This window comes from Pleurodeles waltl, chromosome 2_2 (assembly GCF_031143425.1).
Source record: "Pleurodeles waltl isolate 20211129_DDA chromosome 2_2, aPleWal1.hap1.20221129, whole genome shotgun sequence".
In the NCBI taxonomy this organism is placed as follows: Eukaryota; Metazoa; Chordata; class Amphibia; order Caudata; family Salamandridae; genus Pleurodeles; species Pleurodeles waltl.
The window spans coordinates 629,792,735-629,811,979 of NC_090439.1; the positions used below are offsets into that span (position 1 = coordinate 629,792,735).

General features: G+C 41.5%; 1 protein-coding gene across 1 annotated transcript in view; it reads right to left on the reverse strand.

Moving 5' to 3' along the window:
* Positions 1-6,395: 6,395 nt before the first annotated feature.
* The window catches only part of OPRK1 (opioid receptor kappa 1), a 257,520-nt gene continuing 244,670 nt past the window's right edge, over positions 6,396-19,245 (reverse strand). Inside the window, exon 4 of the mRNA XM_069220168.1 lies at positions 6,396-10,837. Coding sequence (XP_069076269.1) covers positions 10,314-10,837 — 524 coding nt within the window. The 3' untranslated portion in view covers positions 6,396-10,313. The remainder of the gene's footprint in view (positions 10,838-19,245) is intronic.

The window sequence follows — 19,245 nt, forward strand, 5'->3', positions numbered from 1 at the left end:
CCAAAAATCTATACATGAAAAATGTCCTTATTTGTGACTGTGGAAAGTATAGCCCCTTAGCATTCCTGCCTCTCTCGCCACACAACAAACAAGCCTAAGTCTTGCATTATATGCTTCAGAACTCTCAAAATCTTTGGGCAACTGATTTTTGTTACTGAATATCCATCTAACTCATTGCCGAATAGAGTAGTGAAGTCCCCATCCACTAACAATGGCGAATTACATGCCACCAGCTCTGACATAAGACTTCTTAGATAACTAGAGTCATCAAAATTTGATCCATAATACCCCCACAGGCCATATGCAATTTATCAGTTCTGATCTTGCCTATAGCCCATCTCCCCATCCCATCTTGTAACAAGCCCTCCACTTTGATATTACAACCATTTCTGATAACAATTGCCACTCCCCTAGTTATTCTAACTTGTTCAGTACCTATTGCATTATGGATACATCTTGCCTTTCTAAACAACTCCTTGCACACTGGTTCCGTGAGGGGCATCTCTTGAAGGACTATCATCTAGGCTCCACTCTCCCTAAGACATTCAACAACCAAACTCATTTTCTTTCTCTTTCATAACCCGTTGACATTACACATTTTGAAGTTAATTTTAGAACTTCTTATTTTCTCACCCATCCTAATTTGCCCTGTTTCTAAAGTGTGTATCTATTGGATCTCACAAAGATAACGAAAAATAGGTGTATGAGGACCCTTATCAGTTGTTTTATTTTTCTTCTAATGCTCCCCACCCAGTACTCCCACCCAAATGACCACCCTTCTCTAAGGAACCCCCTGATCTTCCTGTTTGGCATCTCCTGATGCCCTTTCAAGACCTGGCGAACCAGAAGCTCCTCCCTAGACCCCAATTTGAACTCCTTCTTTTATTTTTCATTTTGTTTTACCTGTGCATTCTTTTCGTTTATATATTTTTCTTTTTTTGACCTCCATTCCTTTTTGTTTTCCTTTTCTCTCCTATACTGCCTGGGAGCATCAGTATGTGTTAAGGTACCACAGCTAGCACCATTTGGTTTACAAAGTGTTTCATATCTACAAAATTTTAACAGGATATCAAGATCAATAATCCCAAGGAGAGATTTACCAGACCCGTGTATGTGTTTATATGTAGTGATATAGCAAATATGTGAGGTAGCGCAGTATATACTATTTCGTCCTCCATCACCAATGTCTCTCCTACCTTTTCTGCATATCTAAAATTAAACATCTGATTGGCTTTCATGAATGTCAAAGTGGCAGGGAATTTAATTTGGAATTTGCACCCAGGACTCTGAGCTCTTCCATCTTCTCTCCTAGTGCCCACTGCCTTTCCTTAGTTGTCTGACAAATGTCTGACTTAGTTGTGAAAGAATAACTATCAGACATCAGCTGTTTAGACTGTAGCGCTTTGGTTAACATCTTCTCTTTTTCTATGTATTACTGAAAGTTTATTAATATCAGCCTGGGCTTTTGTCTGAAGGAATTTCTCCTGAAATGATCTCTATAAACTCTTTGTATCGCCAGCTCAATATCAATATGATGTCCCTTCCTGAACAACCTCTCTTTGATCAATACGATCACAAATGTTCTCAGGTTGCCTCCTTTGCTAGCCTCAGGAACAACTAAAAGTTCAAACTGTTTTTCCCAGAATGGTTTTCTAGTCTTTCTAATGTCTCATTGAACTTCTTGTCTTAGGCCTTCAATGACCCTTTTTCTTGCTCAGATGTATCTGATTGTTGAGAAACCCTCTCAAACCCATGCTCCAACACCAGTGTGCATGCAGTCAAATCCTCTAGTTTTTCCCCCCAGTCTCTACAAGCCTCCTGATTTCCTTTCTGGTTATTCTCCAAGGATAAAAGCCTATCTAGAATCTCCATGGTTATCTTTTGTATCAGGGGTATCAAACCGGTTTCAAGAGTTTCCTTTCCATGCCTATCCTCACAACCGCTCCTCTTCAGATTTAGGTGGTCATTCTGACCCTGGCGGTCTTTGACCGTCAGGGCGGAGGACCGCGGGAGCACCGCCGACAGGCCGGCGGTGCTCCAATGGGGATTCCGACCGCGGCGGTAAAGCCGCGGTCGGACCGGCACCACTGGCGGGGTCCCGCCAGTGTACCGCGGCCCCATTGAATCCTCCGCGGCGGCGCAGCTTGCTGCACCGCCGCGGGGATTCCGACCCCCCCTACCGCCATCCAGATCCCGGCGGTCGGACCGCCGAGATCCGGATGGCGGTAGGGGGGGTCGCGGGGCCCCTGGGGGCCCCTGCAGTGCCCATGCCACTGGCATGGGCATTGCAGGGGCCCCCGTAAGAGGGCCCCTACATGTATTTCACTGTCTGCTGCGCAGACAGTGAAATACGCGACGGGTGCAACTGCACCCGTCGCACAGCTTCCACTCCGCCGGCTCGATTCCGAGCCGGCTTCATCGTGGAAGCCTCTTTCCCGCTGGGCTGGCTGGCGGTCTGAAGGCGACCGCCCGCCAGCCCAGTGGGAAAGTCAGAATTACCGCCGCGGTCTTTCGACCGCGGAACGGTAACCTGACGGCGGGACTTTGGCGGGCGGCCTCCGCCGCCCGCCAAGGTCAGAATGAGGGCCTTAGTTTCTGCATTCCTCTGTTACTAATCTTCTAAGTTAGAAAGCTGCTTGTCCAGAAACGAAAATCTACTGCCAGTGTCAAAATCTGCTAGTTATGTCTCTACTACAAAACCTGAACCAACTGCTCCATTACCCCTTCCCCTCTACGCCTGGGTTGAGGGGTCTGAATCAAACCCTCAATCAGTGGATTTGTGATATGTCTTGGTATGGAGTAACAAAGGCCCTTAGTCATACCTTCATGTGCCCTCTTGATCTTTATTTTGAAATTCTCAACATATGTTCAGTTATTAGATTAGCCCTTAGATTGCTTTCTATGCTTTGACACCATTTTAAAGTATGAGTGATGGGAGGGGGCAGTTTCAATTTTTAGTTTAGGTTGAGAAGCCCCGTCTGTTCTGTCCCTGCTTTTGGCACCCCAGAGTGTCAACCCTCCCCTCCCCATTCAAAACTCAGTTTCTCTTTAAGACTTTACTAATTTGGTTTCAAGGGCTCTGATAACTACTCTGCCCTTGTATGCCTGTTCACTGGCCTTCAGCTACACTAACACTAGGGCCTTGGAGGACCTCAAGGTAGACTGTTTTTTCTTTCCAAATGAGGTACCCCTCTTTCTTCTCATGCAATACATTCAGCTGGACCCCCCACCTTTGATACATCCAGTCACTTCTCCTGAGACTATCTGATATGTCAGCTCTTGTCCTTTGATCTCAGGGCTAAGCCCTCTGACCTCCGTTAGGATACAGCAACACTGATAGGCACATACTCCATTTCTCTTTTTTCTGCACTGCTTCTGCTCCTCATCTATGTGCCTTCTTCAAGCTATTGCTGTTGCTGTAGCCGTGCTTGTGCTGCTTCTTCCAAAGAAGCCCAAAGCACCCAAGATGCCCAAAGCACCGAGCTGCTCAAGCCACCCTGTAGAGTGATCCTCTGTGTGACCGTTCTACTGCATTGGAAATGCAAACCTGCCCTGCTCTAGTGCAATGATCTCTCTGTCTGCTGTAAAGCCTCCTCAGGCCAGAAAGATTCTGGAGGAATGCCAAGTCCTCCAAATCCTCCTACCTTGCCAACATTATAACCAGACTACCATCTCTCCTCCATATTCACTATGAGTCTTTGTCTTGGTCTGTTGTCTATGAGAGTCAGTGGCTCCACAGTCTCCTGACAGGCACACGCAACCTGCCAACATGCTCCTCTCTACCCCCACATGGATTACCCTCTGCCTTTGTGACCAATAGCCTCAGAGGTGGGTGGCAAATTGCAGTGCCTGGAATACAGGGGCAGCTTGTCGTAATGGACGTAGGTGAAGAATCCACTTCTCTGGTTTTATGTCAATGTTTTTACAACACAAATAAAGAATAATATTATTTTCTATTAGTGTAATAAAAATGGAGAACTGTTAGCTGGAATAAGACACTATGGGGCAGCTAAGATAAGTAAAAGTGTTTTAAATGTATGTTGTATGCGTGCTTGCAGCTGAGAGTGAGTTTATGTGAGAGAGTGTGTGAATGTGTGTGTATGTGTAAGCATGCATGTGTGATTCAAAGTAAAGATTAAATGGTGTGTGATGTCACTCCTACTACCCATGGCACTTTGGTGAATTGACGCCCATGCTTTTCCAAATGAAATCATGTTTGCTTTGTCAGATTTCAGTTGTAAAATTTTAGAATCTTTACACTTGGAAAGAGCACCTAGGATACAGTTTAGGCCAATATGGACATCTTCAAGGAAGACAAGAGTGAAAGCATTTGACACATAGAATACAATTACAGAGATACAAGAATACACGGTATAGATGGTTTGTGCAAGTAAGCAGCTTTGCATGACGAAAAATAGGTATCTTAGCAGCCAGGCTGCCTTTTTACTCCATAACACTTTCACCCAAATGTGTTATACTAATGGATTAGCAGCTGTATTAGATTCAAATATATGTCTAATGAGACCATGTCTTTTCAAAGTGGATGTCTTTAAACCATGCCACAGAATCCTCCATCCACTACATATTTCACATACTTCAACAAAAATTAGCTTTTAGCTGAAATTGTTCAAATGGATTTAAAAAATGCACTACATGTAGTGTCACATAGTGGCAGATCCTTTGCAAACGTAAACAGCAAATCTTTCAGTTGCTAAGTGAATTTGCATCATATTTCAGTAGAAGGACATGTCGATGTTCCCCTATCTGGGGTCAACAAAATGGGAGTCACTTTGATAGAGGAAGGCACAATAGGGTCAAACCTTTTGTTGTCATTAATTTGTGGTGGTATGCACAGCTGTCAGTAAATTGTCATCTTAATTTGTCATGATCATAAATAGGCCTCGATCCACTACTTGTGCCACTATAGATTCAGTTTAGAACAAAGGGTGATGTTGGTTTGTGCTGGATGCGTTGAAGAAAAAATCTACAATCATTTTTAAAATGATATAAATTTAATGCATGACATGTTATAGCAATAAAACACATACATACATTTTCACTTGTGTAAATATTATGTACAGCAAATATTATTCAACCAATATCTTTCCAGTGAGTTCGACTTGAATTATTTGCATGTAGAGAAAGACCAAACAGGATAATGAAGCTTGTAAAGGGTAAGTTGGAAGTGGTAAAAGAAGGGAATCAGTGACGAGGAGCTCTTGCAATCAAGGATGGATGCATTACATTTCAATGTAGAATGGATCCTGCCAATTTACATATGCCACATTAATAAATTAAGCAAATTCTCCCATGCAATAGACATCTGGAAGAAACAGGACACAAACTCAGACACCACACAAAACTATGGTAAAGGGGCAGACCGTGTGAGGCATAAATGGCACAGCAATACAGTGTCCACATGTTTGATCAATTATGCCACTGTCCATTGAGGTACTCATACAAATGCTTGGGCTTCACTTATTCTTGATAGATGTGGTCTGAGAAGATGCACGATGGGCAAGATTTGTTTAAATCCAACATCTGATTAACATTAGGAAAGCTGAATCCTTCATAATGTGATAGAATCCGAGAAAATGAAGTGTACTCATTAAACACAACAGAGGCTAACCACAAATATTCAGATGTTTTTTTTTAAATTGGAAAGCCATGGCTACAAATCAAAATTAAATTGGATCCGCAACGATTTGCATCTCTTTCGGGCTGAAACAAAGATCCACAAAACATGGATAATATGCCTTAGTTATCCTAGAAACACAAAATAAGAAATTAATTCAGCTAGAAGGACTGGGATATGTGAAAGCTGTGGCAGAGAAGGAACCTATTTAACTAACAAAGAAAAATCATAATAAATATTCCTTTAAGTAAAATGTATCACTACCTGACAAAATTGCCATCCCCTTGCTGTTTATAACTTTAACAACAGGAGTTGGAACCCAATAACTGTCAGCAGTCCTCCCGTGGGCATGCTACATTGATGTTACATCAATCTCATTCCAGAAATAGACTGATTCAAAGAGGAAAGCAAAATGTAAAAGTTAAAAACACTCAGGCCCATATTTATACTCTGTTTGCGCCGGATTTGTGTAATTTTTTGCAAACTTAACTCCATATTTATACTTTGGCTCTTGACCCGAGGAGGGCCTTAAATAATGGCGCTGAGCTGTTTAGCACCATTATTTAACGCATGGGTCAGGGCAGGCGTTAAGGGACCTTAGGGCTCATTTCTATGGTTGGAGACCATGGAAGCAGTCCACAGGTGCCCTTCCTTGCACCCAGGGACACCCCCTGCAACCCTCACCCAGCCCTGGAGGACACCCATGGATGGGGGGAACCATCTAAAGTAAGTCCAGGTAAGTTTTTCTTATTTTTTTGTTAAAGTGCTATAGATCGGCATAACTTGCCCCCCCCTACATGGTACTGTGCCCAGGGGACAGAAGTCCCCTGGGCATGGCCATTGGGCAGGGGGGCATGACTCCTGTCTTTGCTAAAACAGAAGACATGTCCATGGGGGTTGGGCAACAAAAAATTACGCTAGTCATGATAGAGTCAATATTTGTGACGCTAAACTGACTTGCACCATTTTATGACGCACAACCCCCAATTTTCCCTTCGCCTCCCCTGCCCAGTTAGCATCATTTAGTCTGACATTAAGCGGGCCTTAGCACCAGCTAGCACCATTCCTTAAATATGTCGCCCGGCTGGGGTCTAGGAATGGTGGTAGCCAGCGTTAAACTTTTTGGCGCAAACCTGCTCTAGCGCAGGTTTGCATCAAAAAGTATAAATCAGGGTCTCAGTGCTGTAAAATGTGCACTGTTCAATTGGATTAAGTAGATTTGGCTGACTCTGCTGGTGCAGTCTGTCTCCCTGATCCCTGGGTCTTAGGGCCAACACCTCCTGCACCAATGATCGGTGTGACACCCCTGATTTCCATTCTCAAACCTCTCCCCTAAAGCCAATTCCACTACTATATTAGCAGCCTTTTGTCCACCTCTGTACACATCCAACCACATTTACTGGCATGAAAATACAAATAAGGATGATTTAATTCCCTTCCTAATCCACCTCCCACCCTGGCTCCATTTCAAACGTCTCTTTCCCTTCAGTTTTCTTGTCAAGCAATCCAAAGCAGAAGTCTCTTTGATGCGTAGGGGTCATAAAATGTGAAGCCTGCTACCGCCTTGTTTATAGTGAAAAATCAACACATTGCCACCTTGAATTTACCACAGTACACGACACAGAAGAAAGGCATTGCAGAGACTTTGTATCTGCTGAACTGAAGTACAGGTAAAAAGAGCCAATTGTGATGACAGCTTTTATGTGACACTTTCTTTACAACAGGTCCCGCAATGGATTGTGTGGATATTATTCCCTTGCTGTACAGTGGTTTAGGCTACTTTGCTACTTCGTTACTCTTTTTGAACAAATCAATTTATTCTCTACAACTACCTGAACTCATGTCAATCTAATTACTTAATACCAATAGATGAACGATGCTTTCCCTATGGAAAAATCTGACAATAAACTGATAATTTTCTGCCATACCAATGACAAGAAGCATTTTTTAAAAGACACAAGGACTATAGAACTCATTTTCATGACCTAACCTTTCTGTGATTGCAAGATCGAACCTTACAGAAAGTATGTGAAGTTTAGCATTACAAATTGTATCTTCCTGCAGTGCCTGCCTTGATGTTTCAGAAGTACTTACATGAGCAATATGGACGTGAATCTGTGATGCTGATATCTTCTTCTTAGGTCCCATTAGAGAAGGAGTGTTTCCTGCAAAAAAAATCAAAAGGTCTCGCCATTGAAGGCATACTTGTTTGTCAGTTGTTCTGGGTCTGGTGTGCTGGCCAGGAGAAGAGTGGCCATACATTGGGCGTAGCCTGCAGCCCCATCAGACCTGCAGGAATGGGTGTAGCTGAAGAGAGATGGCTTTGTGTTGTGTGCACAGATGAGCAAGCTGAGCTTGATTTGGAAATGTGGGCAGATATGTTAGCTGGCCTGTCTGAGGTGGATGAGCTGACACTGACTTCTTCTGACATTTCTGGGACTCAGAAGGTGGGGGTGATTAGTGGAGGAGACACGCACACTGGATTAGAGTCTGGGCCCTGATAAGAGGTTATCTGTTGGAGAGTAACAATGTGATTGTAGCGATTGTTTCTAGGGGTGGTAGATGCTCATAGACACTCCCCCTTTTTCATTAAGAATGTTTTTTCTTTTTGTTGTTGCCACAATCATGCCATGCCCTGCCCCCCCCCCACCTTGCCCATGGTTACTTTTATGTATCCAGACAAAATTCCCTCCACCTGCCCAGGATATGGTCAGAAGGAAAGCCGGGGGATCGACTTTGGACCCCTGTTGGGAATGATGGCCTTATGTTCTATTATAAAGCTGCAAAAGTTTCTTTCAATGTTTTTGAAACATATGTCTATTGTACATGTCATATCTTGAAGCAATGTACAGCATATGTCTGACTGCCTGGTACCTAAATGGACAAACTGTAAGGGGTGCTGGGCACGTTGATGACCTTCTGGCTCCTCATTGCCTAAGCTATCGCAGGGATTCTCTATGTTAAAGACTAATAAATATATGTTTAAAAAAAGTTTGTCAATAAAAAGCTTCGAAACAATCCACTTGATTCTCATTTTCTCTCATCTCCTTGCCATGACATGCAAAACGTGTAGTGTTCTGCTTGGCCATTTTGACTGAACATAACTTAATACTTTGCTGGCCTTAGACTTTGTCACAATTACTATTCTGTAAAAAGAATTAAATGCTTACTTAGATCTTCGCCAATTTGTGACATCCTTCAAAAAGGAAATGTCTGTACCAAACTGCCTAGAGTTTATAGCCAGTAAACATTCTAGACAGGGTGGACAGAACACATGCCAACTTTTGGCAGATGTCCCCTTTTTCTGGCAAACTGTAAATAACATATTACAGTGGCACTTTGTGCTGCGTAGCCCCAAAGCTGACAACCTGTGCATCATAGTGCAAATATGTCTGCTTTATAGGTAGGATTATTTTGTGTAGGAAGGAGCACCTGCCTGCACAAAAACAAACCTTGGAGGCATATCCCTCTTTCTTGATATGCACCACACAGGTAAAGAGGAATCAACAAGGAGAATTGTTACTTCACTGTCGAGTAGGTGCCCCATCCTGGTGCAAATCTAGGTTTACAAATCTTTGTAAATCTGGGTTGGTGTTGTGGATGCACGGGAACACCCATACTCCACCCATGTAATGCCTACCTGATGCAAAGTAACGCACAATAGGCTTATGCGATGAGTTGTGTTACTTTGTATTTATTTAAGCACGCAAAGTAGCTTTGCGTGACTTAATAAATCCCAGAAAATGACGTGTGTTGACTTCCAATGACCTGCCTAAATCTGCTCCTAATGTTTTTATCGATCCTTAAAGAAAGTTAGCATTACATTTGTAAAGTACTTTGTGGTTAATCAAAACACATGTTAGCCTAGTCAAAATCAATAAAAAAAAATATGAACAGCAGTGACATGAAGGCACAGCCCAACGCTAAGCGAATGTGATGATGACTACTCCACAGGTTAGACTGTGAAAAGTGATGCAAGATCAGATCCTGTTCTCTAAACAAACAGATGTTGAAACTTAGGTAAAAAAGCGGCGTACTGGTAGACCAACTTAAGTTCCAGACGAAAAACCTTAACACAGATGTCAGACTTGCCGGCATGACTAACTATTGTGTTTTTGGCATAATTTCATCGGAGATGTTTTAATTATTTTACAGTTCTATTTGTGTGTTTTTATTGAAACCGTAGTTAGTGGGTTTAAATGCATTACCACAGGATGACAGAGCTTGTCATGGTTAATGGCATAACTACATAAAAAAACTTTGTTGCTGTGCACTCTAATCCAGCTGTCTGACTTTCCCTTCCAGTTGAATTTGGGAGTGGGAAGCTTGACCCTCCCACCCAAAGTTTGCAGGCTGGGTTTTGATATGCAGTAGTGGCAAACATACATATGCATGCACCTTTTTTCTTTTCTGCCTTTTGAAGTTAAATGATGGCCTTCAAAATGTACTTGCCTGATTTCCGGTTTTCCCTTTTACAGTCTGGGATAGTGGGCACGTGGATTTTTACAAAGCTGATTATGTACAGATCTGAATATGATAAAGTGCACACAGATGCCAGTTTCAGCAAAGACATACTGCATCTTGATGCAGTTTATACTGCTGTAGTTATTTGAGTTAATCCAAGGTCCTGCAACACTTCCCTCCCATGTGGTGCGAAGGAAGACATTTCCACGGCTAGTCATACCGGCTTGTTAGTTTCATCAGCATCCTTGTTGTAGGCAGGGTCCTGAATTGTGTTTCTCACTCGGCTGTTGCCTTGGCGCTCCATCCTTATCTTAGAAGGAAAGCAGAAGTCCTTGAAACACCGCTTGAAGTTTTCATCCAAGAAGGCATACAGAATTGGGTTCAAGCTGCTATTGGTGTAACCCAACGCAATGCAAACGTAGTAGATGGATATGACGGCTGTGTGCTGTGGCACATTAACAAGTGCCTCAACCAACACAAAAATATGGATGGGTGTCCAGCAAATGATAAAAACTGCCACCACCACAAGCACCAACCTTGTGATGCGGCGGAGATTCCTGTCTTTTTCTCGTGATCCAGAGAGAAGGCGCACATTCTTCAAACGCAGAATCATCAGCGTGTAGCAAATTGTTATGATGAAAACAGGAATTATAAAGGCAAATATGAAAACACAGACCTTCATAAGGGTGTCCCAGTATTGATATGGTGTCGGAAACTGGAGCGCACATTCTGTGGTATCTGAATAGGGAGAAGATCACAAAACAAATATTAGAAAAAAAAGTACAAGTACGCAAAAGTGTTTTTTATAGTCAAGAGTGCACACCTTCCCAAAACCTTGCATGCATTTAATAATTACTCCAAACACCGAAGCCTAATGGCCTCCACTACTAAGGACATGTAGCTTACTAGACATTAAGAGGGTCATTCTGACCCTGGCGGCCGGTGGCCGCCAGGGCCACCGACCACGGGAGCACCGCCAACAGGCTGGCGGTGCTCCAACGAGCATTCTGACCGCGGTTCAGCCGCGGTCAGAAGCGGAAAGTCAGCGGTCTCCCGCTGACTTTCCGCTGCTCGTGTGAATCCTCCATGGCTGTGGAGCGCGCGGATTCTGACCCCCCCTACCCCCCCTAGGATGGCGGTAGGGGGGGTCCGGGGCCCCTGGGGGCCCCTGCCGTGCCCATGCCAATGGCATGGGCACGGCAGGGGCCCCCGTAAGAATGCCCCGCAAAGTATTTCAGTGTCTGCCTTGCAGACACTGAAATACGCGACGGGTGCCACTGCACCCGTCGCACCTTCCCACTCCGCCGGCTCGATTACGAGCCGGCATCCTCGTGGGAAGGTCGTTTTCCCCTGGGCTGGCAGGCGGTTTTTCAGCAACCGCCCGCCAGCCCAGGGGAAAACTTGTAATACCCGCTGCGGTCTTTTGACCGCGGCGCGGTATTTTGGAGGGCGGCATCCTGGCGGGCGGCCTCCGCCGCCCGCCAGGGTCATAATGAGGCCCTAAGTCTACACAAGGACAAGCTATAAAATTCCGCAGCAAAATTTGGAGGAAAAACATTGCATTTATTGAAAGCTTTAAACTGCGACAGTAGGGCAAGTAGCTGCGTTCCTGCCTAAAGACATTGCAAGCTGGCATTGGGAGAAGCGTACATTTTAAATTATGGTAACAGACAGACCTTCTTAGAAACTAAAACAATATTTGGTAATTTCTTTGTAAAGTAATAAAGAACGGTTTCACTCCTCACAGTGCTCTCTTTAAAATGCCATTCTACGTCAGTGGGGACCTTTGTCATAATTATATTTGATCACAGTCACCAGATTTGACCACAGCCAAATATGTGACATGCTTAAATATGTTTCACTTGGGTGTGGCTTGGCACCATATGAAGATGGCTGTCTTTATCAAAGCTCCGTGACAGCGGCGGGAGGCGAGGGAGCCGGCTCGCTTTTTGAGGGTAATTGTTATAACACTTTTGAGAGGAAAAGTTAGAGGAAAATGCCTGGAGTGCATTATTCCCCTTTGTTGGAAAATGGGTTATTGGTAAGGGCAGGTAAGTACCTACACTTAGCAATAGGCCACTAACCTCCACTTAGGTCCAGTTAGGTCTCAGTAAATTAAACCCAGCTCAACCCTGCGTAGCTTGGCAACGAGCGACAAGGCTTCCCTTAGGAGGAAAAGCGTAAAGCATTCAAATATCACAAAACAGTAATTAAATAAAACACAGGAAACAGTTTAAAAATCCTAAATCAATTTATGAAAATTGATTATATTGTTATCTTTAAAATGACACCAAAACGAATAAAATCGGATAAGGGGAACCGGAGATATGATTTTTTTTAAAGAATTAATGCTTTCTAGCGCATAGAAGCGACTAGCGCTCAAAGGGTTAAAAAGGTCACACTGAAAGGAACAAAGTCCAGAGTTCAGGCCACCCACGAGATAACACTGTCACACTTACTTTCAGAAGTGTTCAATTCAGGTAAGTGGTCCGCAACACCAGCCAAGGGTTCAGAGGCTCCAGTGTGCCTCTTGGGGTCTGGGACAACTCCCACAATGCAGCTCTTCAACTTATGGAGTTGCTCCAAACGTCTCCAAACTTCTGGATCTTCTTCCAGAGGTCCTTTTTGTACCCTTGAAGTGTCCACAACTTGATCCAAGGTTCCAGAAGCTCTGAGTCGCTCCTTGGGAGTTGGAACTACAATTCTGAGACTACACCTGGGCAGAATCCTCAAATGGCCACTGGACACTGGTCAGCTGGGCTCTGCTTGCAGGACTAGATTCAGGGGACTCTGGGCAGGTCCTTTGTACCTGTAGCAAACAGGGAGTCTGTTCTTGAAGCAGTAGAAGGCAGGTAAAGTCCTTTTAGTGGTGAAGCCCAAGTGTGCAGCTGGTGCAGTCCTCCAGAGTGCAGTGTCCAGGTGCAGGTCAGGGGTCCAGCAGGGCAGTCCTTCTCCTGTAGCTCTTCCTTGTTGGAATCTGATAGGGATCTGCGGTGTGGGTGCAGGTCTGTCAGTTGTATCCCTGCTCCTGGGTGAAAAACAGGGGGAGGGGGGTCCTTGTTCTCCAATCAGGGGCAGGGTCCTTCCCCCTGTGATGACCACTTCCTGGGAAATGTGGCAAAAATCAATCCCAGGGAGCAACATTCCTCAAAAATCCATCTTGGCTGAACGTGATTTTTGGAGGTTACATCTGGCTGAGCCCACCCACTGGTGTGGCTAGAAATCCTAAACACACCCCTATCCTGCCCTCTCCTAATCTAATCAAGGGGGACCTAATTGACTGGGTTTGCAGGATGTGAGGGTGTTGCTGGGTTGCTCCAAATGTCCTTCTCTGCCTTTGCAGACCAGTTTGGCAGCCCTCCACTTCCTGTTTCACCATCTGCTGAGGGGAGATCTCCTTCCCCAGGCACATCTCTTTGTGTGGACCAAGGCCACTTCACACCTCATCAAAGCAGCCTGGCCAGGCTGCCAGAGGCTGGCCAATCAGAGCACAGCAGCAAAAACTGCAGGGCTGAAATTGGCACCTTTTCAGGTAAAGTTTAAAACTCTTTACCTGAACAAGTTATATTAAATCCCACAACTGGAAGTTGATACCAAACTTCTGGTATCTGTTACTTAAGGGTACTTTTAAAATTAAAATAAAGTCTCCCCATTCTGGCCTATGAAGGCCATTCATTACAATGAGGGAAAAACAAATTTGGCTGTTTTACCTCACCAGGGCTTAGAAGACTATTTTTATAAGGTCCCTGCTTATAGTTACATGGCACCCAGCCCTAGCGGCACATAGGGCACATCTTAGGGGTGGCCTATATGTAAAAATAAGGTAGTTTAAGATTTTGGAACTACTTTTAATTCCAAAGTAAAATTTGCATGTAACTTTAATTTAAAAGCAGCAAGCAAGGCAAGCCTGCCTTTAAAATGACACTGGGCACTTTAGCAGTGCACCTATGGGCGCACTACCTATGCTAGGGTCCCTAAACCTACATGCCCTACCATATACTAGGGACTTATAGGTAGGTAGACTTAGCCAATTATAATTAGCCTAATTTGCATACTGATTTTACACAGAGCACAGGCCCTGGGACTGGTTAGCAGTACCCAGGGCACCATCAGTAAGGAAAACACCAGCAAAAAGTGGAAAATGGGGTGAAAAGTTAGGGGGGCTCTGCAATCAGCCCTGTTCTCTCACACCCTTAAAATGACTTTTTATGTATTTTTTTTGCCCTAATACATTGAATTGAATGGCGGTCGTTTGAGGATTCGAATGCGACTGCCATTTTGTTTTTTTTATTTTCACCTTATAGTTTTTTCATTTTCTGTATAAATTGCTGCCTGTTAGATTATTTCTGCACTTTTTTGGCCTAAAAGTGGATGTTCACGCTCTTGGCTCTTCGTATCCTACTTTTTGACCGATTTTATCCAGTTTATTTCACAAATTCGTCTGCTCTCATTTCTGAGGTAAATTTTACTTCATACAGTACAAAATATACCACACATTGGGCAGAACTGTATACTTTTGCTTATGGGCAGATCTAGGAATCTTTAAATGACTAATATCAAAGTACAAAGTCATAAAAGTTCCAATAGTATTCCTTTGTCAAACTCATTTGCTCCTTTGTCAAATATGTAGAGTACTGGGGCTACTAATCTTGATATTATACCTTCAATGCCTGTTTCTCCCTCTACTGTTGTTAATAAAATATCGTCCAAGCTTCCAGTAATTGTTTCGACCACTACGAATAAGAGAGCTAAAAAGGATCCTCCATCTCCTATTAAAGTTGTAGATACTATATCTATGGAGGTACTTCTTGAGGAAATAAGGGCTCTTAAACCATATATGGAAGATACAAATAAACAACTATAAATATTGAACGACAAATGGTCTTGTGTGGAAAATAGAGTCTCTCTTGTGGAACGAAGAGTGGCAGTGCTTGAAGACTCAGTTGCGTCTATTAAGCCTCTGCAATCTGAAGTCGTTATGTTGAAGAAGCATGCAGGGGATATAGAAAACCGCAACCGAAGAAATAATCTATGTATTTATGGTCTACCCGAAGGAAATGAAAGTTTGGACTCATTATCTTCCTTTCAGTCCTTTCTGCCCAAACTTCTGGATCTGTCTACTTCCCCTGCTTTAAATATACAAAGAGCACATAGACTTGGTCATTCTTCACTTTTAGCTTCAACGTCAACGAAACCAAGAGGAATAATACTTTATTTTTTGTAATATGCAGACCTGCTAAAGGTTCTCAGAGAAGCAAGGGCTAAAGGTCTGGTCACGTGGTCAGGTTCCAATCTCTTTTTTGCTCAGGATAATGCTATATCGACAGTGGATAAACAAAAGACATTTCTGGATATGCGTCCGGCATTAAAGTTGCTTAATACTCGATATGGTCTCTTCCATCCATGTTTGTTCAAGGTGACTTACAATAATAAGACCACCACATATAAGGACCCAATATTACTTCAGCAATTTATTGACTCTCGTAGAGGTGAAAAGATGGACACTTCTAAAATATCGGAAACTTGACTATTGTATTGATTTTTCATTGATTTTCCTTTTTTATTTCTCTATTTTAATGGTTATGCCCATTCATGGTTTATATGATCTTAAGAGTGACAGATTAACTATGGGATTTGAATTTCCCTATTTTCCTCTCTTTTTTTAGATCTCCCTTCATTAAAGTATCCATTTTTTGTGGTAGCAGCCTGAATGACCTGGTCCCTCTTGCCTTCCGTGTCTGCAGTCGTGGAGTGAAGGTTACATCGTCTTCCATTTGTGGTTTCACCACCCTCACGTTGTTTTTGTCTTGTAGGTATGTTTTTATTCCTTGTTCTATGTTTTTTCTCTAGCTTTGGTGTATTTTGTTTGCTTTTTTCCTTTCCATTTCTTCTTCTTTCACTATTTTTTCCTTCTTCCTTCTTCCCTTTTTCTATTTCTATTTCTATTTTCACCTGTTCATAGTTCTATTCTTTTCTTTTTGTACGTTAAATTATTTCTACTGGTTCATGTTTTCTATAACACAATTTGGTTTATTTGCATTAAGTCATGTTATATTATTTATTTGGTATATTAAATGACAGTTAGAGTTCTTTTATGGAATGTTAAAGGTTTGAGATCCCCAATAAAGCATCAAAGAGTTTTAACACATATTTCAAAATAGGGAACTGATATTTCCCTTTTGCAAGAGACTCATATATTAGAAAATGAGGTAGCCAAACTTAAAAGGTCATTTTTTTTGTCTCCGGCCATGGGGAAGAGAAACTGAGGTATTATATTGTGCCATAAAGCTTTCAATATTTTGGATATTTCTGAAGAATTTGATGTGATGGGTAGATGGGTTATAGTTTCAATGTATATTAATAAAGTACCTTTAACTGTATTTAATGTTTATACTCTAACCCAACCTGATAAATCTTTTTGGACTGAAATTTTAGTTAAGTTAATGTCTTTCTCAGATAATTATTAAATTTTTGGGGGAGATTGTAATATGGACCCTTTTATTGATCGTAAATCCAGATCTAGATTTGTACCATCAACAATATTGTCCCAGTTTACTTCTATGATTCAACAAAGAGCATTAACGGGTGTTTGGAGATTGTGTAACCCTACATACAGGAATTTTCATTTTTCCCCGTACATTCTTCCCAATATAGGATTATTTATTTGTCTCACAGCATCTCGTGCAACATGTTTTGGGTTCGGAAATTGGGCCTATATTTAATTTTGGATCATGCTCCAATGAATATGAATCTTGATCTTATTGCACGTAACCAGCCCAGTAACAGATGGACATTTGATAATTCATTACTTCTTGATACTGATTTTACTCAGCTTTTTGAGAAGTTTGCAACACAATTTTTTGTAAAAAACGATACTACTCATCTATCAGTTCAAATTATTTGGGACACTTTCAAAGCGGCCTCTAGGGATTTTATTATTTCGTATGCTGCCAATAAAAAGGAAAATGGCTACTAAAAAATTACAGCATTTGATGGATCATATCAAATAATTAGAGAATCTATATTACTCTTCCAAGTCCATAAATTGTCTTCATGTATTACTTCAAGCTAAATTTACTTTCAATAAAAATTTGACTCATATTGCTAATTCTTATCTTCTCAAATCTAGTGCTAAGTATTATGGAGGCCAACACAAATCAGGAAAACGTTTAGCAAACTATCCTAAAATTAAAAAAGACAGAACAAAGATAGATTCTATTTATAACTCTTCCAATTTTTTACTACATAAGAATGAAGACATTTTGGGGTGAATTTGTTCCTTTTTTCACACAATTATATACTCCTGAATCTTACGCCATGCAGGATCTTATTGATAAATACTTATCTATCATTAATCCACCTATACTTCCCTCCTCTGTGTTTTCTGCTCTTGATAATGATATCTCCATTAAGGATATTCTCAATGCTCTATATCTTATCAAGAAAGGTAAAGCTCTAGGCCCAGGTGACTTCACTAATGAATTTTGTTTACATTTTTCTAAATTCTTAATTCCAAGATTTCAGCATTTGACCTATTTTGTCAAAACAAAAACCCCTGGCGGTTCTTTTCAAGAGTCATTGATAGTTCTTATACCAAAAGATAACAAGGATCCAAAGCTTTGGAAGAATTATAGACCTGTTTCTCTAGTTAATGTCTTAACTTAAAATCTTTGCTACAATTATTGCTATGCGTTTGGAACTGATTCTCCCTAAATTAATTGGTAAAGAGCAGTCTGATCTTATTAAAGGATGTCTATTATCTGACAATACAAGAAGGCTGCTATATTTCTAAATGGTATCATCTGTCCCTCATTCTCCCTCTATAGGGGGGTCTGTCACGGATGTCCGTTCTCACCGCTTTTATTTCTTCTTGCCTTGGAACCCTTTTTATTGAAACTTAGAGCTAATCCAAATTTACATGGGTTCCAATATGGGTAAAGAGAGATAAAAGTTTCGGCTTATGCTGAGGTCATCTTACTTTTTATATTGAATCCAAAATTTTCACTTTCTTCCGTTCTATTTGACATACAACATTTTGCTTCTATTTCAGGGTATAAGTAAAATAAAGATAAGTGTGAAATACTTCCTTTAAATACATTTTGCTTTCCTGAAGATTTTAAATCTTCAAAGTTTTACTGGAACAGGGATAACATTAAATAGCTAGGTGTTTGGTTAAAACCTTCTTTTAAAGATACAATTTCATGTATTTTTTTCAATTATTTTCTGTTCTTGATTCTCTTATATCTTAATGGAATCCGTTATTTGTATCCTCATGGGGTAGATTAGATTCTCTTAAAATGATGTTGCTTCCTGTAATTCTCTTTTATTTATCAAACATTCCAATTAATATTCCCTATTTTTATTTCAAGAAGCTGAAGTCTATTCTAACTAAATTCTTATGGAATAATAAGAGACCCAGAATGTCCTTCCAAAAGTTAATAATTCCAAAAAGCTGTGGAGGGGTTAACTTTCCGAATCTCAGATCTTACCATAGAGTTTTTTCTCTTACCCAAGCTTCTTGTTTATTGAAGGAAGGTGATCCTGCTTTTCTACCTTTATGGGTTGATGTTGAGAAGTCATTTGTTGTTCCCTTTACATTTCCTGAGGGATAAACTCTGTCAAATAAACCAACATCTATCTCCCTCCCGATTTTAAACAATTCATGCAGACTTCTGCAGCCCATTTTTGCTTCATACAATGAAGATAGAGTACAATTTCTAATTTTGTCAAATCGGTACAATAAACGCATCAAGTTAAATAATAGAACCATCTACTAGAATTCGGGGCATTTGACGGGGTTATGATGGGTGCATCAATTGTTTGAAAATGATTCCCCTCTTTCTTTTGTACAGGCACAGCTTCATTTTCATTTCCAACCTCTTCTAATAAAAAATATGACGCTCTAATGCATGTTGTAAATAGTTCATATCAAACTTTTCCAGTTCAGCAAGCACCTTTGGGCCGTCCTTCTCTAATTAATAATATGCTATTACAGTCGACATCAGCCTCTTGCATTTATCAAACAATTACAGCTCTTCCTGATGATAGACCTAAATCAGCAATAGAAATACAATGGGAGAAGGATTTAGATATTTCACTTTCACTTCCTTTATGGAATTAAGTGTGGATTAAATTACGAAAATCCT